Source organism: Dama dama, chromosome 5 (assembly GCF_033118175.1).
Source record: "Dama dama isolate Ldn47 chromosome 5, ASM3311817v1, whole genome shotgun sequence".
Lineage (NCBI taxonomy): Eukaryota > Metazoa > Chordata > Mammalia > Artiodactyla > Cervidae > Dama > Dama dama.
This window is the reverse complement of record NC_083685.1, coordinates 123,025,816-123,052,445: the sequence shown is the minus strand read 5'-3', so window position 1 is coordinate 123,052,445 and position 26,630 is coordinate 123,025,816. Positions and strand designations below refer to the sequence as shown.

The following is a 26,630-nucleotide window of genomic DNA, read 5'->3' as shown; positions in this document are numbered from 1 at the left end:
ACTTGATGGTGTTTGTCCAGAAGACGTATATTTTTATTTATTTTTAAAATTGTATATATTTTTTTGGCTACACCACGCAGTTTATGGGATTTTAGTTTCTCAAACGGACTGAACATGTGCTCTTGACAGTGAGAGTGCCACGTCTTAACCACTGAACTGCCAGGGAATTCTCTGTAAGATATATATTTTCAAACAGATGCCATCAATATTGGTAGAACTCTGATTAAAATAGGCAGGATGAAAAAGGCAGGGTCAGCTCAGACAAGATTGCAAAGCAAACCGTGTCCCACTCTGATGATTGAGAGGGCAAGTTGGCTGTAATCAAAAACGCTGAAGGCACATACACACTGCCAGAAATCTTGCTTGCTGCTATTTATGCTCCAGGCATAGTTGGATGTGTGTGTGTCTGTTGGCTGTAGTATCAATACAATTCATAATAGCAGAAAAAAAAAAAAAATGGAGCTACCCAATGGGAAACTGGTTGATTGGAATTAGGGTAGATCAGTAGACCATCTAATATACACCACACAGATTTTATAGAATGTTAGATAGTTGCAATCTCTGGGTGCAGATAAAGCTGAGATGTGCTGTTACCTGAAAAGACAGGACACCAACAGATACACACACACACACCACCCCTAGAAGTATATATAGAATCTGCTGAAAAGTTTCCTTCTGCTAGAGGTCTTGGGGGAGAGGAAGACTTCCTTCCTATTGCATGATTTTTGCTTTTACAGCATTGATGTGTCACTTTTAACAACAGAGGAAAAACATGTTCACAAAAGGTTTGGTGAGACTAGATGGCCATAAGGCAATATCTAGCACTGATGACTTACGATCTCAAAACTTTGTTGGATCATCACAGTGTCCACCAGTGTTGGCAATGAATAGTTGTTTTATAGTTTTAAATAGTTATTTAAAAATCCAGAGAGTTTACGTAGAAAACTTGCCTCTGTGATAACTAGATGTTTGGTCTTTGTGCCTGATTCTTGACACACAGCTCCTAAAAAACCTTTGAAATCTCCCTAGTGATAGGAGAGTCTCTTGTTGTAAAGAGCAGTTCTTGGCAGGCCCCTAGACACTAGCCAGAAGGACCAAACCTTCATTAGACACTGGGAGGTTTCAGCCCCACCTTCCCAGACTTCAGGAAGTGGAGAGGAGCTGGTGACTCAATTAATCACCAAAGGCAAATGATTCTGAAGAAGGAATTCATAGGGCCTGGACTGCGTCTCAGGCCTGTCCGTGCTGATCATGCTAGGCCGCCTCTCCAATGGACTCTGAACTCTGTGCTTAGCGCCTGTGGGAATGACAAAGGAAGGATAAGACCCGCTCTGGGCAGGGGAATCTTGAAGATCACATCCAGGTTACTCATTGCCTAAGAGAAAACAGACACTAATCACCCCTGCCTCCGGACAGTATCTATCGGAAGGTAACCACAGGCTTATTGATTATTAACTGTTTGAACACATAACACGTGAATGATGGGGTTATTGTGATTGTATTTTCCCTTCCTTTGTAAGCCTCAAGGCATTTGGGCTGGTGGGTTTGGACACGTACACATGGGGTATAAAAGATTTTCACAAATGCTGGTCGGGGCCCTTGGCTAAGAGGAGACTCTGCCTTGGGGCCGCTGGTGTAATAAACTGCACTCCACTATCTGCATTGTCCTTCTGAGTGAGTTTGTTTCCCGGAAAGCATGGCTATAACAATTCAATCAACCAAGCTTGTGAAACCTCCATAAAAACCTCTCAAAGAGGATGTTCCGAGAGTCGGAAGGCTGGGGCCTCTGCCTGAGGCTGCGTACCAGCTACACAGGCCTTCTCTGAACCCAATCTGGTTGAGCCTACAGGCAGATGCTTGCTCCCTGGGCAATCATTTCTATTATACAGGTGTACTATCCTGGGCTGTTCACTTCCTTGAATCACACTCCTATCCCCTCCCACCTCTTTGAGAGGACACCCAGGTCTCCTGGAGGGAGGGCAGTGGGCATTATTTCTTTCTACACATGGCTTCACCTCTGTTTACCCCTATCTGCATCTCTGGGGCAGGGACTTAGAAGAGATATCTAACTCCTGAGGAATTATGGTGGAAAGGGAAGAACAAAGCGACAGGGATCAATTTCTGGATCTCCAAGAAGCTTCAGTGAAAAAACTCGATAAAAGACTTGATATAAGAGTGAACAGCTCACTCCAGCAAGGGTGGCGGTTAAGCTGTAGACTTCATCTATGTGACACCTTTTCCCAGAGGATGCATGCCTTCTAGGTGGACGGGCCTCAGCACATATTCCAATCTGGCCAGCACAACGCCTGGGGAAGCTAGCACTAATGGTTTCTGGAATGGGGCGCCCACAAAACCAATAGAGTTTGCAGGCTGAAAGGGCTTAATCCATTCGCCCTCGCAGGGGCCACTCCTTGAAACTATCACGGAGGCTTCAGCACATCCCCAGCTTCTCTTAGCAAGTAGTTGGGATGTAAGTAAGCCACGGGGAGGGGCTTGCCCGGTGGCGGCTGAACAGCTGCAGAGCCACGCGGCGAGAGGACTACGACTCCCAGCATGCCCCGCGCCACACAGCTTCCCATTTCCCAGAAGGCAGCGGGAGGCGCGTTCCCGACATGCCTCGCGGAGGCCGTAAACCGCCGGATTTGAATCGCGGCACCGCTCGGCGGCGGCGGGATGGGTGCCCAGTCGTTGCCCCCGGCCTGGCAGCTCTACCTCAAGGACCACCGCGTCTCCACGTTTAAGAACTGGCCCTTCTTAGAGGGCTGCGCTTGCACCCCGGAGCGGGTAAGACCTCCCGGAGTCCCCAGCTCCTCCTCGCCCTAAGAGTCCCGCCCCCGTCCGGAGGCGACCGGTCCCGTGGACTCCAACCCTTCCGTGGGCTTCTGGGCCCGGGGCGACGTTTCCGTCGGACTCCAATCCTTCTGAGGGCTTCTAGGCCCTGGGTGACCTCTCCCTCAGGCTCCAGCCTTTCTGTGGACTTCCGGGCCCAGGGCGACCTCTCCCTCGGGCCCCAAGCCCACTGTGGGCTTCCAGACCCGGGGCAACCTCTATCGCAGGCTCCGGCCCCTCTGTGGGCCCCCTCCTCCGCGCTGGGGCCTGAGCTGAGCTCTCCCTTGCAGATGGCCGCGGCAGGCTTCATCCACTGCCCCACTGAGAACGAGCCCGACTTGGCTCAGTGTTTCTTCTGCTTCAAGGAGTTGGAAGGCTGGGAACCAGATGACGACCCTATGTAAGTCCCGCAGGCCGGCCTCACTGGGTTTCCTGGGTGCCCCAGTTCCATCGAGACCTTTTGTTTTGTGTTGGGCTCCTCCAAAAAAAAAACCCTGAATTTTGAAGGGTTAGTGAAAGAGTTTCAGCTTTCCAACCTCCTTTGTGCCCTAAACAGCTATTGTAATGGGTGATTCTGCTGCTGGCACCTTGGAGATGCTTTCAACCTAATCCAACCCGATTTGGCGGAATATCCTTCTGGATGGATGTTAAAAAAGGCATTTTCCTGTGGGTTCTTGATACCTTTTAAGTTAGAATACTGGAGCAGATCCTGCTGTGACCTAGAGCTGTCCAGGTGCCTTTCCTGTTTTAGAGTTTTTAAATCTGAAACTTAATTATCTGGACCATCATTCATACAGCAGAAAAACCACACCTTAAAGTAGTACACTCAGTGTTTTGGATTTTGTTCTTTGCGTCTAGTTTGTGTGTGTGTGTGTGTGTGTGTGTGTCTCCGTGCATGCATATATTCATACAGACCCCATTTTTCCCCTCCCATTTTTTTTTCCCATCAGAATCAGTAGCTTCCACAACTTGAATTTTTTTTGCCTTAGAGAATCTCTGGAGTTGTTTCTCTTCTTGGCAGGAAGAGTATTACTGTTTTTCCTAACGTGTTTGCTCTTGTGACCTGGTATTGACTGGGATGGCATGGTGATCATACCAGGGATCAGTGGAGAAATACTGGTTGTATTCTTGGGAGTGAATTTCCAAGTGCTATAATGTTTTCAAATTATAGTTACTGTTGGCTGTCCTCTTGGAATTTGTGTGGCTGTGTATTTCTTCTAGATTGTTCTGGGTTGTTGTTGTGGTTTTTTGTTCTTTTTGGCTGCACCAAGTAGCTTGTGGGATCTTAAGTTCCCTAACCAGGGGTTGAACCTGGGCCCTCAGCAATGAAAGTGCTGAGTCCTCACCACTGGACCACCAGGAAGTCCCCAGACTGTTCTGGTTCTAGTGCTGTCTGCTATGCAGGGATAATTCCCACTGGAGAGAATGATCGTACAGGCACAAGGATTCCCTGGAGAAACCAGGTCAGTAGTGCCCTTCTCTGAACCAATAGATTACGGCATAAGTCCAATAAAATGAGATAACTGCAAATGATTCCTGGACGATTTTAAGGGCTTTGACATGTGGTACCTTTATATTTACACTCTAACACTTTTCCTACTGCTTGCTAAAGGACTCCAGATAGAATATACCAGCCATAGGATGGGGATGGGGAGTGTCCACAGACCAAGAAGATGCTGAGATGAGGTGTGTGGGAATGTGGATCCGGGCACTGGTTGCATCCACTTCAGAATTCATGCTCTGCTCCTGAAGCAGAGCAACATGTGTCTCTGAGGTGGGGAGGGAGACTGGTGGTAATGAACTCTTCTCCCTCAACTTCACTGTCTCTGTTGACATGCTCGTGTATTGTTTTTTCTAGAGAAGAACATAAAAAGCATTCATCTGGTTGTGCTTTCCTTTCTGTCAAGAAGCAGTTTGAAGAATTAACCCTCAGTGAATTTTTGAAACTGGATAAAGAAAGAACCAAGAACAAAATCGTATGTATCACTGGAAATAAGAACCAAGAGCAAATCCTGTTCAGCATCTTTAGTACTAAACTCCCAGTCCCTCACAAACACTGCATAGATGCTGTTCCTCAGCACTTTATCAACCCCTCAGATGTGTGTGTGAAGATATAAAAGGACAGAAAAGCATGTGACCTAGAGTGTCACCTTGGGGTTGTGCAATCAGAAAAAATGCACGCCCTGAGTAGAGGTGCCCTCAGTTTGTGGTGACCTCTGGTGGTGGGACGTGTGAGGGCTAGGCTGGCATTCCTGCCTCAGTGACAACTGAGATGGTAGCTCATTCATATGGAGTGTGTTCATGTGTTAGCAGAGGTGGGAACAGAGGGTTTGGAGCCACAGAGTAGACAGTATGTAAGGAAGGGGCATTATGTCTATTGGGAGAAAGAAGTGCCAGTCCTACTAGACCTTGAAGGGATCTTTTCGGGCAAACTTTGACTCTTGCACAGGTAAACTAGGTTATTGGGAGAGTGAAACCATGAGTCCATAAAGAAGCAGCTCCCAAACAGCCTGGGCTGTAGAGAAGTAAGGTTGCCAGAGAAAACCAGGACTCCCAGTTAAGTCTGAATTTCAGGTACACAAGGAATAATTTTTTAATATATCTCACGTTTTGTGTGGGTATTTACTAAAAATTACTTACTTATAAGATATTCACATTTAACTGAGCATCCTCTCTGTGCTAAATCCAGTAGCTTTACGAAGAATAAATATTCAGGTATTCAATTTCTTTTTAGCAAAGCCCTGGGCAGGGAGTCCAGACATAACGCTTGTCTCTGCCAGTCACAGACTTTGTGAATTTAGACCAGTCTTTTTTTTTTTTTTATTATTAGTTGGAGGCTAATGACTTCACAACATTTCAGTGGGTTTTGTCATACATTGATATGAATCAGCCATGGATTTACACGTATTCCCCATCCCGATCCCCGCTCCCACCTCCCTCTCCACCCGATTCCTCTGGGTCTTCCCAGTGCACCAGGCCGGAGCACTTGTCTCATGCATCCCACCTGGGCTGGTGATCTGTTTCACCATAGATAGTATACATGCTGTTCTTTTGAAATATCCCACCCTCACATTCTCCCACAGAGTTCAAAAGTCTGTTCTGTATTTCTGTGTCTCTTTTTCTGTTTTGCATATAGGGTTATCATTACCATCTTTCTAAATTCCATATATATGTGTTAGTATGCTGTAATGTTCTTTATCTTTCTGGCTTACTTCACTCTGTACAAGGGGCTCCAGCTTCATCCATCTCATTAGGACTGGTTCAAATGAATTCTTTTTAATGGCTGAGTAATATTCCATGGTGTATATGTACCACAGCTTCCTTATCCATTCATCTGCTGATGGGCATCTAGGTTGCTTCCATGTCCTGGCTATTATAAACAGTGCTGTGATGAACACTGGGGTGCACGTGTCTCTTTCAGATCTGGTTTCCTCAGTGTGTATGCCCAGAAGTGGGATTGCTGGGTCATATGGCAGTTCTATTTCCAGTTTTTTAAGAAATCTCCACACTGTTTTCCATAGCAGCTGTACTAGTTTGCATTCCCACCAACAGTGTAATAGGGTTCCCTTTTCTCCACACCCTCTCCAGCATTTATTGCTTGTAGTCTTTTGGATAGCAGCCATCCTGACTGGCGTGTAATGGTACCTCATTGTGGTTTTGATTTGCATTTCTCTGATAATGAGTGATGTTGAGCATCTTTTCATGTGTTTGTTAGCCATCTGTATGTCTTCTTTGGAGAAATGTCTGTTTAGTTCTTTGGCCCATTTTTTGATTGGGTCATTTATTTTTCTGGAATTGAGCTGCAGGAGTTGCTTGTATATTTTTGAGATTAATCCTTTGTTTCTTCATTTGCTATTATTTTCTCCCAATCTGAGGGCTGTCTTTTCACCTTACTTATAGTTTCCTTTGTAGTGCAAAAGCTTTTAAGTTTCATTAGGTCCCATTTGTTTAGTTTTGCTTTTATTTCCAATATTCTGGGAGGTGGGTCATAGAGGATCTTGCTGTGATTTATGTCGGAGAGTGTTTTGCCTATGTTCTCCTCTAGGAGTTTTATAGTTTCTGTTCTTACATTTAGATCTTTAATCCATTTTGAGTTTATTTTTGTGTGTGGTGTTTGAATTTAGACCAGTCTTGATCACAGTTTCCTGCCTGTAAAATGGAGGATAGACCCCACGGTTTCTGAGATCCTTTTCAACTTGAAAATCATGTTCTTTTTTAGAGATCAATATACATAATTCTGTCTAATATGGTACTTTTTAAATGCTAAGGACAAAATCAAAAAGTTTTTCAAGAAGCGAGAAGTCAGTGGTCAGTAAAGCTATGTATTCAATGGAGGTTTGGGGAACTGCCGTGTTGGAATTAGGGTGAAGGCTAGAGAGGGCCTTCGAGGTTAGGGGTCAGTTCATTTTCTGCCAAGTGCCACAGAGGGTAAGTGTTTAACCATCACGGGCCACAGAGTTTCTGTTAGATGTTCCTTTTTAAGAGGAAATGTTTGTTTACTTATCCATTTCGTTCTTTGGCTGTGGTGAGTCTTGTCGCGGCACTCGGGCCGTTTCTAGCTGCAGCAGGTTCAGGCCGCTCCCTCGTTGCGCGCGGGCCTTGTTGCAGTGGCTCTTCCTGTGGAGCGCAGGCTCTAGGTTCAGTGGTTGTCTCCCATGGCCTTAGTCACTCCTCAGCGTGCGGGATCTTCCTGGACCAGGAATCGAACTGGTTTCCCTTGCAGGGTGGATTCTTAACCACTAGACCACCAGGGAAGCCCTAGAAATTATTCTCTGTTCCTTTTTTTCCCACAAATGTTTAAAAACATAAAGCATTCTTAGCCATTGGGTTAAGAACAGGCCATGGGCTGATTGGATGTGTCCCACAGGGCGTATTTTGCCAGCCCTGTTCAAAGTGAAAGACCAGCTTGTGTACTTTGGGAATAGTTGTGGGAAAGCTATGCCTGTGCAAATGGGAGGAATGTTAAGGGGTAGAACAGTGAGACTGCAGCCAGATTGTGGAGCTCTGAGAAAGACAAAGATGTTTTGGTAGTTGAAATAAATAGGAAGACAAACACTACAGTTGTCACAGTCCAGTCCTAGAAAATTGAGTGCTTGTGATCCTGTGATCTGATAGAGGAAGGTGGTTAACCTGTTGAGGGAGGTGACTTAGGAGGGCTGGAGGAGGAGACCCAGGAGATGCTGGGCCTCCCTTATCTGGGTGTCAGCAGTGGGGGCAGAACCAGACCAGAACCAGGTGGAAACACCCAGGAGAAAAGTGGGGAGATTGGAAGAAAATGGTTTGCTTCCATTTTGCAACTGCTCTTTTGTTCTCCTCAAGTCAAAATACTTTAAAATCTATGCATTTGTTTTTATTACCTTGTTTAATTATTAAATAAACTATCAGTATAAAATATAAAGCTTTTGTAAGGAAGAACCAAAAGCTTCACCCCTATGCCAGTGGTAAGCACCATTAACTGGTGTATTTCCTTCCAGACCATTTTTAAATGTATATATATGGGGGAGTGGTTAGGACTCTGCTCTTCTACTACTAGGGGCACAGATTCGATCCCTGGTCAGGGGACTAAGGTCCTACTAGTCTTGTGGTGCAGCCAATAAAAAGAAAATGAAATAAAATTCAGTTTCACTAGTGGCATTTTATCTGCTCAGTAGCTACATGTGGCCAGTGATTACTTTAATGATCTGTGCAGACAATTGAACATTTTCATCATTACAAAAAATTCTGTTGGATAGGGCTGCTCTAAAGTGACACCCAGTTGTGAGGTTTGTTGCAAATAATATATCCCTGATACAAAAATTCAGGTCCTCTTGTTTCCTTATGGGCATATGCTTGTGAGTGGATGTGGACAGTAAGGTTTGGGGTAAGAGCCAAGTGCAGGGAATGGGTGTAACCAGAGGCCCACCTGCTTCCTGCTAGAGCTCCAGGATGAACCATCTAGAGTACATCGCTCCTGGAGGTGGGCTGGCATGCAGACCTTGTCTGTTCTCTGATAGGAAATAAGGTTGGGAGCGGATCTTTTAAACCATTTATTAAATTAGCAATGGGATTGCAGTATACAGTTTTAAGACACATTTATCCAGGTGAGATAATTACATGTTGCCATTTACAATACTGAAAACAAGGAACGAGTGTTGTCTGTCGTGATGCTCTGAATTAATGAGACCCCACATTTGATTGAGATGCTGCTGGTCAGTCAAAAGGACCACTGACTGGCCAGGCAGCCACCTGGGGGCTGGCTGGTGTGCGGCCAAGGAAGAGCTGGGGCTTGGGGTCCGACCCGGGAGCACACCGTGTGCTCTGTGCTCCTGCTGCATCCACCACCATCTTCTGGGAAAAGTTACCTCTGTTGTTTTCCTTATTTAACCCAATAAAAACCTATTGTTTGTTTGTTAATATGGCAGAGAAATTAAGTAGAATGAATTTGGGAAAGAGCTTTCTGCATTTGCTGACGTGATTATCATTTGTCCCCTTGGAGAGCACTTGGCAGAATGAAAGATTGGAAGCCAGATTCAAAGAACAACTGCAGGTGGCAGGTTTTCTGTTTGAGGAGAAAGCTGATGCTCGACGGGGAGGAGAGGAGGGCTGTGGATTTTCTGTGGGAGCTTCAGAAGCAACGTAGGGTATTGGGAAGATCAGGGCTCTGCCACAGACTAGTGGGTAACCCTGAGCTGGATGGTACTCTGGACCTCAGCTTCCTCTTCTGTATAATGGATATGAAGGTGGCGTCTACCTCACAGGACATGGAGTGGTGAGTGAGCTCGCGTGTGTGGAGCAGGTAGAATGGTACGGTACGAGCGAAGCCGTCTATCAGTGTCTTCTGTTAGAATTATCATGAGGCAACTCAGATGAGAGGCATTTGAGGGGAATTCCCTGGCAGTCTGATGGTTAGGCCTCGGAGCCAGGGTTTGATCCCTGGCTGGGGAACTAAGCTCCCTGGTTGCATGGTGTGGCCAAAAACGAAAAAAAAGAAAGAGGCAGTTGATGTGAATGAGAATATTTACCCCATGTAGCTGGGCATCCCTATCTGAGCATGTGTAGAGCTTCAGTTTCACATGTGTACTCTTTATTCCAGGCAAAGGAAACCAACAGTAAGCAGAAAGAATTTGAAGAAACCGCAAAGAAGGTCCGCTGTGCCATTGAGCAGCTGGCGGCCTTGGAGTGACACCTCCCTGTCACTGCACAGCGACACAGACGCGTCGTTTCCAGCGCACACCCCTCAGCGTTGCCAGTTTTTCTCTGGGGCCTCTTAACTGTGCCTTAGGAAAGCAGAACGTCAACAGTTTGAAATTAGAATATTTAAACTGTATTTTTTATTTTTTTTCTTGAAGTCGGTGCCAGGGGCTACTTCTGTTATATAGCTGGAGCTAAGTACAGTAACTGACCCTGTCTTTTCTCTTTGATAGTTTTCGTTTTATTGCTTCCTGGACTTAGTAGGGTGAGGGGAGACGTTTGCTCACATGGGTAGAGCCCTTTTACAGCAACATATTTGGCCTTCACGAAGCTGGTGACTGGCTGTCCAGCTGAGATGTGATGCGTGAATGTGATCATAGGTCCATTATGACTGGACAAACAGGATTAAGAATGCCATTTTAAGTTTCACTTGCATAATAATCTGCATTTATGGTGTGTACTTATCATGTTCCAGATGTCCTATATTATCTCACATTGATGTCTGCAGGTCCTGTGACCATCTCTTTTACCCCGTCAGGTCTGTGGTGTCACAGCAGCTCCCTTCTTCCCAGACAGATTGTACGGCCCATCCCTGCCATGCCTCTGAAAGTGCCCTGTATGTTAGGGGTTCCTTACCATCCCATCTTGTGAGTTTGTTTCACAGGGGTAGCCATGGGATTAGACCCCAGGCTCTGCCTCTGGACTTGATCTGTATCAGAGCCCTTTTCATGACTGTAGTGTGTGTGACTTGGTGAGGGGGATGCAGAAGGACTGATGTCTTGAGAGTAGAACTGGCCTCTTGCTTTGAGGTCAGCTTAAAGATACTTCTGCCATCGCTTGTGGCAAGGTTGCAACATTTTTCTACAATAGACGAGGAGGTCTTTCATGCAGAAAAGGAATGTTTCAGAGGCCTGGCTCACTGCTTCTGGATAGCAGAGCACACAGTCAGAGTGGATTCTTCCTGGGGAGTCCCGCTGTGGCCCAGCTGTCATCCGTTGGATGGGGCACACAGGGGTGGGATGAAAAATCTGAGGAAGAAGTTCATGGTCTTAAGTATTAATACTCTTCAAATACCTACTTTCCGTTAATGATGTGCATTGGGCAACTGATCATTCTCCTGTCTTTCCAATTGTGAATCTTCCTAGAGGAATAAATTAATTTAAAAAGTAGATTGCAAAACCTCTTTGGGGGAAATTAAAAAAAAAACAAAAACATTTTTTTATGTTCTTCTCAGTCTTGCAAGATCATAAATGTGATGATGATGTATGAGTTTCAGCCCCAGCACAGACTAAGCAAAGAGTTGGAGCAGTTGTTAAAGAAAAAGCATGTGGAACACCCACTCCGGCCCTGAACTCTGCCCTTTAACGGGGTGCTTGCCTTGTGGGCTTGGGCCTGGCACCTATTGAATTGGAGCTGCAGTTTCCTCACCAGTGATGCGGGGATCCTAGAGTCTGTGCGGCCTCAGCTGGCTTTTTTTGTGTGTGTGGCAACAGGATTTTCATGTAAAGAGGAGTTGGGACAAAGCCCTCAGCCCCTCCTAAGATTCTGCAGTGTTGTTTTCTTGTTTGAATTAATATTTTGCATAACAGGATAAGTTATAGTTAAAAGTGAGCACAAAGCCTTTCTTAGTCATTGGGGACACCAGTGTGAACTTTAGGTGGATTTGGAGACAAAGTAAGATAGCAGGAAATATCTGGCAGAAACTGTCATGAAATTGCTGCACGGTTAGCCAGCCCTGGTGAGCTGGAGGGCGCACACTGGCTGCTCCTCTGCGAGAACAATGCAGTGGCCTGAATCCCTTCTAGACGACTTGGCTCAGAGCTGTGGGGACTTGGTGCGCCGTGCAGGCGATCTGTCAGCCCTGATTGGCTGTGTCTCCATTGCTCCACATCTGCGCCACGTTCGCCACAGCATCGCCTCCGCAGCGGTCTCCTCCTCTCCTCCCCGAGGCCGGCTCACGCAGGGCTGAGGCCTGATTTTCAGATGATAGATTTTATTTCACCATCCTTCATGAAGTAAAGCTGCAGGGTGGATTGTTACTGTCCTCTTGGAACCTCTGGGGGTCATCTGGGTAGTTGCTGAAGAATAAAAACGACTTCATTTCAAACACTGCAGACCCTACTGGCTTTCTTAAATATTTTTGGCTTTTCATGGCGGTTCCTTCTTAGCTTGCCAATTGATTGATCCCACCCCAGTGCTTGTGGGGGAGGGATGAGTCCTTGCAGAGTGACAGAGCCAGCCTTGGGCTCCTCTGCAAGAGCCACTTGAGACCAGAGCATTTTGTGTCACCTGGACTCATTCCATGTATAAACCAGCTATGAAAAACGCACCTCAGACATGTTTTTCTGCCATATCTCAGTAAAATTAATTTTTCCCTCCAAGTATGGAGAATATTGCAGTGTTTTTTGTTATGAGGAAAAGAAAGCATTTCAGCCTTTATATTCATCTCAGCTGCTTATTTTTGATATTTGTGCCAATCTGTAAATGAATAATAACTGATCCTTACAAACTGGCATTGTATAGAAGCTGAGAAAATGTTTTTGCTCTCTTTCTTTTGCACGATGGGTAATGCTGCAGTTGTTTGTGTTTCCAGGCTGTGCTGTGAGGCAAGGCTAAGCTGGCCCTGACCCCTCAGCCATCTTACACATTTCCTCTTCTAGAAACTTATATTCTAAAAACAACATATCACTGGGCTTTAATGTCTGCCAATGTCCAGAAAGTTTACCAGACATCCATTAATGAAGCTTTAGGCCCTTACTAAGGGCAACAGCCTCAACTCTCTCAAATATGTGTCTGCCTCTCTGATTCTTCAAGTCAGTGGGAGTCTGGAAGGGTTGTAACTGGTGGTGAGAGATGTCAGGCATGGCGAGCTCAGAGCCAGTAGACAGCCTGGGGAATGGGGATCCTCCATCCTCAGCGCTGCGCAAGATGGAGCACCAGCCAGCCATTACCTGCAGGTTGGCACCCCTCTGGGATGTGGACCATTTGCAGGTTGTACTCACTTAAAGTCAACAATTGCCAGTAAAGTCTATTGGGATCTTAACTACATTTTTTGGATGCAAAAGTGGAGATTTATAAAGAGATGAAATAGCTTGTCCAAGATCACATAAGTAGAAAGCATTCAGGTTAGGATTTGAATCCAGGAAGTCTGACCCCAGAGCTGGTCCCTCACTCACTAGTGACAGTGCCTAGCCTTGGGGGCTGGGGCTATGGGCAACAGCCTGGCCCCAGGGGGTAGTGCAGTAAACCGTCCCCATTCCGTTTTTCAGACAACTTTGTTTCAGAGGTTCTCACTACATATATGAACTGATACCTTTCTCCTGAGCATTCCATTGATCTCACTGTACCAGACTTTAGCTTGTTATTTTGAACTAAGGTTCACAGGAAGTTGTAAAGCTGAAACAGGTTCTGTGTACTCTTCACCCAGCTTTCCCAGTTGTAACTACGGTACAATGTCTGGACTTGCTTCCAGCACCTAGGGTCTGAGCTAGTGGTGCAACCCAAGCTCTGAGCCGGGCTTTCCATTGCAGGGGAGTCCCTGTCTTGCCCTGGGTGAATTTAGCCTTAAAGTAGGGTCAATCAACTGAACTGTAGGCTTCCTCTGCACTGGCTCAGCTTCCGGCATTTGAGTCAATTTTCAGCTGACTGGGACCAAACGGGTCTAGGTTTCTGTGGCAGCTTTCCACCTGATGCCCAGTGTGGTGACATTTATCTGTCCATTTGCTTGCACACTTACAGTTTGCTGGGTGCTGCGTCCAGGGCTTGAAGTCTGCAGGGAGCTCACAGGCTCCTTGTTCTCTGAAGGGTGGGAAGACGCAGGTCACCTAATGTCTGTGTGTGTGTCCACAGGAGCAGCAAGGAGACAACGAGGAACTCTTGGAGCATTCTCCTTGTCCAGGAATGAGGAGGCTGCCAGTAGACAAGAAAGGAAAAGATGTGCTAGGTGGAGGAACAGGAGTGTCCGTTCTGGGGACAGCAAGTGCATTCTGTGATGGTGGGGAGGGGTGGCTTCCTCCCATTTCCTCTTAGCAGAGCCTGTCAGTCACTGGACTCACTGGACAGATGCTCATGCATCCAAGGTGGCCATGATGAGCCCTTCTTAGGCCTGTGAGTCCTGGGGAATGAGAGCGGCTGGTCACGTGGCTGCCACCCTGCATGTCAGCGCTTCCCAGCTGTGACCCTGGCCATTTGAGAGCCCTTTAGTAGGATTGACTTTGGCTGGAACGGTGTCTTGAGAGCCTCCTAGGATGAAGTCATAATGCATGCTGAGTGGAGTTGACGTGTAGGGAAGGGCGATTGAGGGAGGTTCATTTTCTGCTGGAGGATGTTTGCCAAACGCAGTAAGATTAGTTGTAGTGTAGCTGATGCTGCGGAGAAGGCAATGGTGACCCACTCCAGTACTCTTGCCTGGAAAATCCCATGGATGGAGGAGCCTGGTGGGCTGCAGTCCATGGGGTTGCGAAGAGTCGGACACAACTGAACGACTTCACTTTCACTTTTCACTTTCATGCATTGGAGAAGGGAATGGCAACCCACTCCACAGTTCTTGCCTGGAGAATCCCAGGGATGGGGGGGCCTGGTGGGCTGCTGTCTGTGGGGTCACACACAGTCGGACACAACTGAAGTGACTCAGCAGCAGCAGCTGATGCTGAGCTGCTCTGAGAGTAATTTCACCGGTGGTTTCAGCTGCTTCCCAGTTCATCACCAGGGGCCATTTATGGTGTCATCGGCCTGGAGCAGGAAGCTCGTCCCTAGTCTCAGGCATCCTGTTCTTTCAGCCACTGTGAGTCAGTTCAATGTAAGTTTAAAGAAAAGAGGCCTGGGGACGTCCCTGGTGGTCCAGTGGCTAAGACTGTGCTCCCAATGCAGGGGCCCCAGGTTTGATCCCTGGTCAGACAACCAGATCCTGCATGCTACAGCTAAAAAGTCCCACATGCTGCAAAGACGATAGAAGATCCCTCGTGTGGCAACTAAACCCTGGCACAGCCAAATAAAAAAATATTAAAGAAGAAGAGAGAGAAGAGGCTTGGCTGCAGCCCTGTTGTTCTGTCACACGTAATTGGGATTTCTTCCATTCTCATCTGCCCCTGATTTCAGTGGAAGTGGTCTGATGCTGGCTTTGAAGAGGCCTCAGCAGCCTGGTGACAGGCTTGGTGCTCACAAGTTCAGGGTTACAAGTTGATGAAAGGAGGATGAATAATGAAAAATAATGGGTCATTCTAAGAGGCACCTTTTCAGAACTGGGCTAGGGTATAATTTGGGTCCATCTCAAGGGAAGTAGACTGGCAGAATTCATCAGAGTAGCCCCTCAAGAACTGATAGCCATTGTCTGGGGACAGTCCAATCAATCACTCTGACTGGCACATCTGGCGTTGAAACCCTGAACCAGGGCTTTGAAGCGATGGGATGTAGACTGCTCACCTGGCCATCTACACTGCAACAGGAGTGGGATACATGTCTGTTCCCCTACGGAGAGGTGGGCTCTGGGGTCACAGTGGCCTCAGACAGCGCCCGACGCTCGCTCTGAGTATTCTGTGTTACAGGGGATGCAAACGAGACCTTTTCAAACAAGCTCAGGAGAGAGGCGGGGCACTGGGAGGAAGGGTGTGGAGTGTGCAGCCACAGGGTTCCTCTAGTTCTACCTAAACACTGTCTCTCGGGACTTGCCTGGAGGTCCAGTGGCTAAGAATCCTTGCGATGCAGGGGACGTGGGTTTGATCCCTGGTCAGAGAACTGATAAGATCTCACATGATGCAGAGCAACTATGCCTGCAGTTACTGAAGCCGGTGTGGTCTGCAGCCAGTGGACAGCAACGACTGAGCCTGAGAGTCCATGTGACATAAGGATCACACGGGCCACAACTAAGGTCTGATGCAGCCAAATATTTAGAAGAACAACAACAAAACACCATCTCTCAACCGTAGCTTAAGCACACAGAAGTGTCCATCTTTGTCACATTTGGGTCATTACCTTCTTTCCCAGCTCCACCCCCACTCTCCCCTGCTCCCCCAGTCCCTCCCCCCACCCCCAATTTTGTAGACCGCTGCTGCGCCCAAGCACCTGCTTTTCTCTGTCTGCCTGCTGGATTCTTTTACCCTCCAGGCCCAGTGCCCCCTGAGAGAGGAGGGCCCCCGGCTGGCACCCAGCTTCCAGGGCAGGGGCTGGGAGCAGGGCTGTCAGGTAAGAGGGTATGGAAACTGCCACAGCCAGGATCACCTCATCGTATCCCCACTTCGTGCCCCCACCCAATCTTGAGTGTGGTGTGAGAAAGACGTGTGGCCGGCAGGATACCGGACGATTCTAGCCACTGTGTCCGAATGCCCCCTGAAGGATTATTTCAATAACTTTGTTGGAACTACTTCTACTTTGTGATGATATTGTGCAAACCTAGAGAAAGGCGGGCCAAAATAAACACCTGGAAATGAAAACCCTGGGATGACCCTAAGTGGAGAAGCTGCTGATGGTCTGAGAAGGACCGCCCTCAGTGAGGCCTCTGACCCCCATCTTTGCCCTGCATCGGTGGAAGGGGCAGTAGTGGATAGTCCAGGGACCTGGGGTGGAGGCCCTCCCGTCGCCCAAAGCTGAACTCCCAGCAGCTTCACCGTGACAGCCCTCCCGCTCCCAGGTGGGGGCCCCTTGGTGGCTGCTCTGCCTCCTGGCCCACCAGCACCTGCCACCTGTCCTTGGAGAAGCTTTGCTAATGTTTGTGAGTGAGTGACGGACAGGCAGAGGCTAGCCTTGCCTCACAGGGCGTTAGTAATTGGAACTAATAGGAAGCCAGGCCCCCTTCTGTAGCCCCTCACAAACCCACCCACCTTATTAGGACCCTCTGGTCGTTGATCCTGGAGACTGATTCAGACCCACACCGCTGGGCCGACCAGCAGCCAAGTGCTCCAGTGTAGGGGGTGGCGGCTGGCGGCGGGTCGGGGAGGTGGCGGAACTGCCTCCCACCATTCAGGCTTCCTGCCGAGACTCCTCCCGAGCTTTTCTGGCCCCACCCTCCCTCCTCAGCTTGGATTTTTGGGAGCTGAAGAACCGGAGGTTTAGAGAAATTAAGGCGTTTGCCCAGGGACCCACAGCCAGGGACGCTGGGATTTGAACACAGCGCTGTGCCTCCCGGCTTCCTCCTCCTTTCCCCTCGGAGGTAGCTTGGCGATCACAGACAGGTGGGAGTTCCTTGTGCACCCGAGGGGCACCGCACCCGGAAGAGCCCACCTGCCGCTCCTGCTCCCCATTCCCGGGCCCCCTCCTCGGCCGTGCTCCACAAACCCCCGCCCACCCCCACCCCACCCCACCCCGTGCCCCTTCCCTAGACCTACTCCCGCAGTATCCCTGAACCCCTTCTCTTGAGACTCTCTCGGGTCTCTCCACTCCCTAAGTCCCGGTTTCCTGCGCTCCCCCCAAACCACAGCCCCCAGCTGCCCCTCACCTCCTGGCTCCCTCCGCTCCCCTGCATCCCGCTCCGCTCGGCTCTGGTCCTGGTACCCTGACCGCATGGCCCGGCTGGGCGCGCTGCTCCTGGCCGCTGCCTTGGGCGCGCTGCTCAGCTTCGCGCTGCTGGCCGCCGCCGTGGCCAGCGACTACTGGTACCTCCTGGAGGTGGCGGACGCCGGCAACCACAGCGGGCACGGGCAGCTCTCCTCCCACTCGGGGCTCTGGCGCATCTGCGAAGGTACCGGCTGCCCCTCCCCCACGCGACCCTTCCCCTCAGACTCAGGGGGCCGCACCCCTCCAGCCGCCGCTGAGAAGACACCCCCTCCCCCGCCTGTCTGCCCTCAGGGGCACCCCTTACCCCTATCTCTCTCCGTGACAGTCTGGCTGGAGGAGGGCTCAACTCCCACCCTCCAAGGGTGGGAAGTGAAAACGAGGGGCCTAGGGTGGCTCCATAAGGACCCCAAGAACTTTCCAGAGCAGGATTCCTCCACAGGCCTGTGGCCTCATCCTCTGGGGGCCGGTCTTGTGTTCCAAGCAATGGCACATCAGTTGGCAGGTAGCAGGACATCTCTGGGTGACCTGGGACCTTGTCCCTCAGCCTCATTGGTCAGATAGGGAGAAAATGAGGCCTCTGGAGACGCGAGACTCGGGGTGGGAGGAACGGGCACGCGGGGCGCTCAGCTGCTGTGCTTGTCACGCATCTGCAGGGGCCCCGGGCTGAGGTGGGAGTTGGTGGGGGTGGGGAAGCCTGGGGTTGGGGAGCTGGGGCCCTGGCAAGACCCGGTTCCTCATCCCAGTGACCCGGAGTCGTTTCCCCGTTTCTGTCCAGGGCTTGGCCTGGTCGCTGCTCCCTGTCAGACAGAGCCAGGGCTGTGGTGTAGGGCCCCTGTTCCCCACACCCCCTGGCCTGGCACAGGGCAGAAAACAGGAGTGCCACGTGGCTTCAGACCTGAGTGCAGAGAGGCAAGGGCTCTGTCCGGTTTAGGGAGGGGTGGGCTTCCACACGCTCCTCAGCTGGGGGCCTCACCAAGCTGGTACCAGCCTGGGGGCCTCCCCTGCGCAGGACATGCCCAGGGTGGCATGGATGTGTGGGAGCATGTGTAAATGTGTGTGTGAGAGAGAGAGAGAGAGACAGTGCCTTCCTCAGAGCTCCCGGGGAGGAAGGAGAGCCCAGTTTATTCAACACCCTCCGACACAGACAGCCTAAAGCTCCAAGCGTCCATGACCTGTGCATGTGTGTGTGCCCTAGTGTGTGAGAGCCAGAGCGCCCATATCGCATGCCCCTTTCTCATGCAGGCATAGCCTGGCCTCCACGTGTGAGCAGGCCCAAGGGGGCCCTGAGGGCATCCTCTCTGCAGTGTTTGAAATTTTTCAACAGGCCTCCACGTAGATATTATTTGCACATCATATAAACAAAATGAAAGGTCTTGAGCCCTCCAAACCCATTTTAGCCCCAATTCTGAGTTCCAGGGGAGAAACTGACAGGGTTCTTGGCCCCAGTGGAGGGTGGTGAGAGCCGGCAGGCCACCCATCTCTGAGAAGCACGGGGGTGGGGTATACCCAGCAATGTCCAGCCCACCAGGCTGTGCGTTCTTTCTACTTTTTAGGGCACAACAGCTGCATTGCCCTGATCGACCCCTTTGCCAGTGAGAGCCTGGACGCCTCCACTTCCGTGCAGCGCCTCATCTGTGAGTGCTGGGGTGGGAGCACCCTCCTTCTTTGACCTCCAGGCAAGGCTCAGAATCCCTCCTCCTAGACCCACAGAACTGCTTCCAGCTAGACCCTGTGTTGCCCAGAGGACATTTCCATAGTTGCTTGAGAACTTCTGACTGGCCTCGGCCCCCAGGCTCTGCTGTTAGCTTATAACCACGGACACTGGACCCCAGCCTGTCTTGCCCTCCCTGTGCCCCTTCTGGATTCTCTTTTATGTTCCCAAATGAATCTACTCAGTGGGCATCTCTCACCTGGTGAGTTGAGGGGCACGTGTCTGCTGCCCCTGTGCCAGGACCAGGGGCGGCCCCTGGGAGGGTCGGGTGGTTACCACGGAGACATCACAGGGAATCAGATGGTCCAGCTCCTCCTCCGACTGGGGCCAGGACAGTCCCATGTGTCCTACGAAGGAGGACATCCAGGCACACAGAGCTCTGACGTGCTCTGCTGACCCTCCCTCGGGGGCCCGGTCTGGGTCCCTGCCTGGTCCCTGAACCCCCTCTCCTGGCAGCGTTGCACCGAGCCGTCTTGGTGGTCCTGCCCCTGAGCCTCGTCCTCATTGTGTGCGGCTGGATCTGTGGCCTCCTCAGCTCCCTGGCCCAGAGCATCTCTCTGCTGCTCTTCACCGGCTGCTACTTCTTGCTAGGGGGTGAGTCCGGGGGCTGTGGGGGCCACAGGTCCTGGGAGTGGGGTGCTGCCTGTCTCACTGACCCAACCCCTGGCTGCTCTGAGCCTAGGCCCACCCTGGGGATTGAGCTGCAGCAGGTGAGGTGCCCTGGGTGGCCCTGGGGCCTTTGGAGGGGTGCGGATGCTGAATGTGGGGCTAGAGCCAGGAACAGGGGTCAGGAGCCTGAGTTGAGCTGCCAGGGGCAGGAGGCACGAGGGTCTCCGAGGTGAGTCCAGAACCTGCCCTGCTGGACCTGCATGAGGGGGGTGGGACCAGCCCTCATCCATTCCCCTTTTCTTCCAAGACCGTCCTGGTGAGGGGCAACGTGGGTGGGGGTGTGGCATCACCCAGGCAGGGCTGAGCATTAGACAGGGTGACACGGGGCCTTGGGTTCCTTGGCAGTGACCCCAACTGTGCCACATCCGGACTTTGACTAGTAACAGTGCGTACACTGACATTCATCTAGCCTGCAGGCACTGGGCCAAGCCCTCCCTCAGGGATGCAGCGACGGACGCAGGCCCTGGGTCCCAACTTCCTGCTGAGATGTTGGAGTATTCCCTAAGCTCAGCAGGAAGCTGGTCCTGGAATCCCCATCGCTGCCTTTCAGGGCCGTCTGTCCCAGCCAGCCACCTGGTGTCCCCAGCTGCCCAAGGCTGGCCGTCATTGACCGTGGGCTGGAGGCTCCTCAGGTCAGTCCTCAGTGGCCCCTCCCGCCCAGGGCCGAGGCCTGAGCCACATCTGGCATCCTGGGCTGGCTCCCCTGCCAGGGCTGCGGCAGGGGGACCAGACCACAGTGTCCCGGGCTCCCTCCTGGGCAGGCCTGCTTCCTCTCCAGGGGTTGCTGGGCCCTTTGGGAGGCCTTGGTCAGGAGGGAGTTGGTGCCAACTGCCAGGGGGCCCAGCAGCCTAGGTGTGTGGTTCAGAGAATGAGAACAGGAGGAATCAAAACATCAGCCCTAGCCTGACCCCAGAGACCATGTGTGTCCAAAATCCAATTAAGGGGAACTTGGGACGCCACTGAGAGGAATAATTGGGTGGGATTGTAACCAGGAAACCTGACGGTGACAGGAAATCTTGGCATTGTGCTTGGAACCAAGGTACCTGGCCAGTGGGCAGAGGGAGAGCCTGGAGGCAGTGCTAGGGTCATTCCCCCTTCTCCAGGGAGGGCAGGCAGTGGGCTGGGTTCCAGGAACACCCCATCTGATCCCCTGTGCCAGGCCCGGGCTGGCCGCACCTCTGCTTTCTTTGCATGGCAGGCTCCTGGTAGAAACAGGTCCCCTGACGTCATTGTCAGGAGCCTGCCCAGGGGGCTGCAGTGGGGCCAGGGACCCAGCTCTGGGGGCCCGGAGTCAGGACTGTCACACCAAGGGGACCTTCGTGAGGCCAGATCTCCCCAATCCCCCCCCATTGTCACTGCAGAAGAGGGAGGGACTTGGAGGGTTCTAGGTCGCCGCTGGCTGGGCCCTGAGCTAGGGGCCTGGGGGCATATGGAGCCTGGGGTGATGAGTTCCACGTGGCCATCACCCAGCTCGAGGCTCCAGAGCCAGCCAGGGAGAGGCCTGAGTCATCTCAGGAGGTCTGAGGTTCAGAAGAGGTCTGGCAGGAGCCAGACCTGGGTGCCTCAGTCCCCAGGAGGAGTCAGGTGTTCTAGGTCGGGGTCCAGCTTGGGAGCTTACTCTGGCAGAGTGGTGGGTCCTGCCCAGAGCCAGGCTGGACGGAAGTAGCTGGTGGCTTGAAGAGATGTGCTCAGCTGGTAGGGCAGCCTGGTTGGGGGTGGTGGGGGTGGGACAGGGGGAACTTGGCTGGGAGCTCTGACCACTCTAGGCTGAGACAGACACCTCTGTTTCTGGGGCCTCAGCTGCACAGAGTTCCCCGAAGAAGCCTGAGAGATGTGTTCAGCACCCCCTCCCCAACTGGGCACTGACCGCAGTCCCAGAGCCTTGCAGTTGATTTGGCTTCACAGCTTCCCAAAATTAAATCCATAACTTCTGTGGTGGCTCCACCCAGCCCTAGGCTGGTAGAGGCCAGTCCGTCCTTCCCATCTTTGGTCAAGTGAGGAATCCCAGAGGACCTGAGTAAGAGGCAGGCAGTGTGGGGGTGCCCAGGGTCTTCCCCTTCTCTGGGTCCCAGTGAGATGCAGACCTAGTCCTGAAGGTCTGCCTCGTGCCTTAACTGGGCAGTGTCCGGAGGGAGCGCCATGCACCCAGGACGTGCCTTTGGGGGTCTCAGGACCCCACCTACATTCCCTGCAGCTGGCACCAAGGGCAGGCCCTGACATCAGCCTGCAGTGGTGGGATGGAGGGTGGCTCTCTGAGCTGGTCCCCCTGAGCCTGGGTGGACAGGCAGATGTCCCGGTGCCCAGCTCTTTGCTTGCCCCCGACCCTCCAGGGTCACCGCGCACTAGGTTCAAAGCCAGTCTTCTTCCTGCAGAGATGCAGGGCTGGAGGGAGGAGGGTGTCCTCATCTGGGGACGGACGGGGTCATGGGATCCGAAGGGAGGGCCTGAAACTCAGACCTGGGGAGGGGACAGGGCCTCTGGAAGAGGGACACTGAGCTGGGGTCAGCAGGGGAGACTGTGGGCCAGTGAAGTGGGGAGGGTGGAACTGCGAGGAAGAGGGAGCCGGAGGTACAGGTCAGGGGCCTGGCTCAGGATGTCTGGCCAGAGCTCTAGAGCTCCTCCCACCCTTCCCGGCTGCCAGTAGAGGTCACTGGCTGTGTGTGTGTGCGTGTGTGTGTAACTCCAGGGGCGATGGGAGGGGGCTGTGTATGCAGGGACATTTATGTGAGTTGGGGGTGTAGGTAGTGCTGTTTGCAAGGGGTTTTTGTAGGGTGAGGCCCTGAGGTTTGAGGACTGAGTTGGAGCCTCCATCCTCCCAAAGGCCAATGGGCAGAGGCCATGTCTACAGGACCACCGTGCCGGGGTCCCAGGTGGGGCAGGCGCCCTCAGCAGGCAGAGGCACTGAGCAGCCACTCTGCATCTCCTCCCCAGGCGCCCTGACCCTGGCGGGGGTCGTCATCTACATCAGCTACTCACAGCTGGCCTTCGCAGAGACGGCCCGCCAGTACGGCCCCCAGCACGTGCAGGACGTCCGCATCAGCTTCGGCTGGTCCCTGGCCCTGGCCTGGGGCTCCTGCACCGCGGAGTCACTCAGCGGCGCCCTCCTGCTCGCAGCGGCCCGAGCCCTCAGCCTGAGCGGGCAGCCGGGCGCCCCGCACTCTGTGGTCATCTGAGTCCCAGGCAGGCAGGTGGGGGGAGAGGGGCTCCATTTCCCTTTGCACCTCCTGGGGTTTGGGGCTGCCGAGCCTGGCCCTGAGAGGCCACGGGAAGGAGGCTGGGAGCCCTGTTCTGACGGCCGGGCTGGAGACCTCACTGGGAGCAGGGGGGCGGGTAGAGCTGAGCATCTAGGCTCCTGTTGCTTGATGTTTGGGGGACTCCCCTGCCCATTGTGCCTTCAAGGACTAACTGGTTTAGCCTCTTCTTAGAGGTGAGAAAGGTGAGACCCAGAAAGTGGGAGCAAAGGGACCAGGGACGATGGCTGTGGTGGTCGAGGGGGCAGGGCGCTGCAGGCTCCTGGCTGCCCAGTGGGTCCCCTTGCCTCTCGAGGCTGTGGCCTGCGCCCGCCCCTCCCCACCCATCCTGGTGGGCCACAGCTGCCTCCAGTCCTAGGGACCTGTGTCAGGCGGAAAAGCTGCCCCAGTCCTCGGAGGGGCAGTCTAGAGAGAAGCAGATATCCATCAAACACTCCGTGCCAGGCCCTCACCAGGCCTTCGTGCCGTGTCTGTCCTCCCCCCGCCCCTCCCCAGGGCAGCTGTTGGTGGGGAGGGGACTGAGGACCGGGGGCCTCTTGGATTTCCGGGTGCAGGGGGAGCAGAGGGGGGTTGGGCACACCTCTGCCCCCCTTGTTTTCAGGTCTCTGTCCTTGTCCTGGGGCCGGCGCTCCGAGACCCCACCCTCGCCTGTAGTTCCCAGAGGGATGCCTGTGGTCCCATGTGGGCCCCTGGGCAAGCGGGTGTGGAAGTCCTGTGGGGTGGGGGAGCCGTGCCAGGGTGGAGAGTGAGGGGCTTCTCTACCAGGAGGGGCGGCTGCCCGGAGCAGCCGAGGCCAGAGCCTGGAATTTTGGCCGCAGGCTTATGGAATGGAGGCAGACCCAGGCCCAGTGTGCCTCTAAGGGCCAGACAGACGGGAAGGTGGCAGCCCGCCCATGCCTGGTCACCGTGGTCTGTGAAGGCTGAGGCTCCCTCCACTCTGGGCAGGACCTGAAGACCTGCTCAGCGTTGGTCTCAGGCTCAGGGCCCTCGAGTCTGAGGTGTGTGCGGGGGTCCATGGTGGCCTTCCCCTCCTTGGTCTTTCCCCTCCCCCAGTCTCCCTTTATGGCTGGAGGCGGGGTGGTTACAGGAAGCTCGGGGGCCATCAGGGGCTGGTACCATTTGGAGAGTCCCACTGAGGGATAAAGAGTAGGGGGTGGGGTGTGGGAAAGGGGATGTTAAATGCGGGCTTCCCTTCCTACCTCCTGTGTTTTAGCATTTAACATTGTGCCAATGTGTCCATAAATAAATCAGCTTGTTCTGTGTGCAGTTAAACCTTTATTCACTTAAAAACTCTCAGAATAGATAATACATACCCATGGCTTACAAACAGTGCAGGGGATACCCTGTCACCAGGTCTGTGTGTCTGTCTGTCCATCCAGAGACATCCTGTGTGTGGTCTGTGTGTCCGTCCATCCAGAGTCGTCTTTGGCAGACATGACGAGCTCTTTCTTACCTTCGGCTGGCACAGGCAGGGAGGACCCCCGGGGCCTCACGTTGGTTCCAGGGGCTGGCTTTGTGGGCAGGTCCTCTCAGCTTGGGAGGCTCTCACCTGACCTCTCCCACAGCAGCTGGGGGTCAGCAGTGTGAGGGTTTAACCCTGGGCCTCTCTGCAGACAGGCTTGGCCTCTGGGCACAGACAGTGAACCAGACACACACGGGTGAACCTCAGATCCCAGAACTCACGAGGGTGGGTGGGGACACTTGCCCCTTCCCTCTCTAGAACAGACCTGGCCATGATTCAGAGAGGCCAGCCCAGGTGAGCCTCAGTCTCGGCTTGGCCAAAGTCCACAGTGGGTGCTTCACACTGGCCCTGGTCCTAGTGCAGTCTCCACTGCGGCTTCCTGAGACGCTCCCGGAACTCCTCTCCCTAATTCCTGGACCACAGAAACCCGACGATAATAAAAGGATTATCGCTGAGGGGGAGTAATTTGTTACCAAGCAATGGATGGCAACCTACTCCAGTATTCTTGCCTGGAGAATCCCATGGACAGAGGAGCCTGGCAGGCTGCAGTCCATGGGGTGGCAAGAGTCGGACAGGACTTAGCGACTAACTCCACCTCAGTTCAGGTGATTACTATTACAGTACATATTTACAGGGCGGGGCAGGGCAGGGCAAGGCAGGAGACACTGCGGAGGTTTAGAGTTGCTGGTTTTCTTTGCCTTCTCTGTTATTGTCACCTTCTCACACAGGAGAGTGATTCTGGGGCCTTGGGGAGTCCTGGATGCTGCATTTCCCAGAGTATAGACAGATCTAGATTCTTCTAAGGAGGGAGGCAGGGACTTCCCTGATGGTCCAGTGATTAAGACTCCAAGCTTCTACTGCAGGGGGCACGGGGAACTAAGATCCCACATGCCACGCAGTATGGCCAAAAATAAATAAATAAAAATAAGTGAGGGAGGCAAAGAAGGGCAGTCCTCAGCTACAGGCTTTCTTGGCCCACCACGGATGCCTCTTCTCCTGTGGCTCAGACTCACCTCCGTGCCTCCAGTCCAGGTCCTCTCCTAAGCACCATGCCTATGCTTCTGCTTCTGGCAGCTTCTAACTACTCCGGGCTAAAACGACGTTCTTAAACTGAAGTATCCTCTACACTCACAAAGCTATTCCTCCTCCTACGATTCCTATTAAGGGTTTACTAAAGCACTGATGTATATGCAGATGACACCACCCTTATGGCAGAAGTGAAGAGGAACTAAAAAGCCTCTTGATGAAAGTGAAAGAGGAGAGTGAAAAAGTTGGCTTAAAGCTCAACATTCAGAAAACTAAGATCATGGCACCTGGTCCCATCACTTCATGGGAAATAGATAGGGAAACAGTGCCAGACTTAATTTTTTGGGGCTCCAAAATCACTGCAGATGGTGATTGCAGCCATGAAATTAAAAGACGCTTACTCCTTGGAAGGAAAGTTATGACCAACCTAGATAGCATATTAAAAAGCAGAGACCAAAAAAAAAAAAAAAAAAGATACATTACTTTGCCAACAAAGGTCCATCTAATGAAGGCTATGGTTTTTCCAGTGGTCATGTATGGATGTGAGAGTTGGACTGTGAGGAAAGCTGAGCGCCGAAAAATTGATGCTTTTGAACTATGGTGTTGGAGAAGACTCTTGAGAGTCCCTTGGACTGCAAGGAGATCCAACCAGTCCATCCTAAAGGAGATCAGTCCTGGGTGTTCATTGGAAGGACTGATGCTGAAGCTGAAACTCTAATACTTTGGTCACCTCATGAGAAGAGTTGACTCATTGGAAAAGACCCTGATGCTGGGAGAGGTTGAGGGCAGGAGGAGAAGGGGACGACAGAAGATGAGATGGCTGGATGGCATCATCGACTTGATGGACATGAGTTTGAGTAAACTCCAGGAGTTGGTGATGGACAGGGAGGCCTGGCGTGCTGCAATTCATGGGGTCACAAAGAGTCGGACATGACTGAGCGACTGAACTGAACTGAAAGCACTGATGTGACGGTCTATCTCCCCTATTTTAAAAAATCCAGATTCATATAAATGTATGCATACA

At 52.0% G+C, this 26,630-nt stretch overlaps 2 protein-coding genes and 1 non-coding gene across 3 annotated transcripts; 2 read left to right on the top strand and 1 right to left on the bottom strand.

The window, feature by feature from the left end:
• The first annotated feature begins 2,606 nt into the window (after positions 1 to 2,606).
• Positions 2,607 to 11,168, top strand: BIRC5 (baculoviral IAP repeat containing 5). Its single transcript, XM_061144664.1, has 4 exons — positions 2,607 to 2,784; positions 3,120 to 3,229; positions 4,688 to 4,805; positions 9,902 to 11,168. Exons 1-4 carry the CDS (start codon positions 2,674 to 2,676, stop codon positions 9,989 to 9,991), a joined length of 429 nt encoding a protein of 142 aa, XP_061000647.1. The 5' UTR covers positions 2,607 to 2,673; the 3' UTR covers positions 9,992 to 11,168.
• On the bottom strand, positions 4,120 to 4,192 carry TRNAE-UUC (transfer RNA glutamic acid (anticodon UUC)). The gene has a single exon. It is a non-coding gene; the product is annotated as a tRNA-Glu (tRNA).
• A 5,917-nt stretch (positions 11,169 to 17,085) lies between the features above and the next one.
• On the top strand, positions 17,086 to 24,132 carry TMEM235 (transmembrane protein 235). Its single transcript, XM_061141268.1, has 5 exons — positions 17,086 to 17,165; positions 17,411 to 17,671; positions 19,041 to 19,121; positions 19,655 to 19,792; positions 22,799 to 24,132. Exons 2-5 carry the CDS (start codon positions 17,494 to 17,496, stop codon positions 23,038 to 23,040), a joined length of 639 nt encoding a protein of 212 aa, XP_060997251.1. The 5' UTR covers positions 17,086 to 17,165; positions 17,411 to 17,493; the 3' UTR covers positions 23,041 to 24,132.
• Positions 24,133 to 26,630: the final 2,498 nt, after the last annotated feature.

Bases quoted from the DNA above. Each gene is read 5' to 3' on its own strand.
- TMEM235 (XM_061141268.1), top strand. From the start codon at position 17,494: ATGGCCCGGCTGGGCGCGCTGCTCCTGGCCGCTGCCTTGGGCGCGCTG. The intron at 17,672-19,040 runs GTACCGGCTGCC...TCTACTTTTTAG, and splicing joins GCTCTGGCGCATCTGCGAAG to GGCACAACAGCTGCATTGCC. The intron at 19,122-19,654 runs GTGAGTGCTGGG...CTCTCCTGGCAG, and splicing joins TTCCGTGCAGCGCCTCATCT to CGTTGCACCGAGCCGTCTTG.
- BIRC5 (XM_061144664.1), top strand. From the start codon at position 2,674: ATGGGTGCCCAGTCGTTGCCCCCGGCCTGGCAGCTCTACCTCAAGGAC. The intron at 2,785-3,119 runs GTAAGACCTCCC...TCTCCCTTGCAG, and splicing joins GCGCTTGCACCCCGGAGCGG to ATGGCCGCGGCAGGCTTCAT. The intron at 3,230-4,687 runs GTAAGTCCCGCA...TGTTTTTTCTAG, and splicing joins GAACCAGATGACGACCCTAT to AGAAGAACATAAAAAGCATT.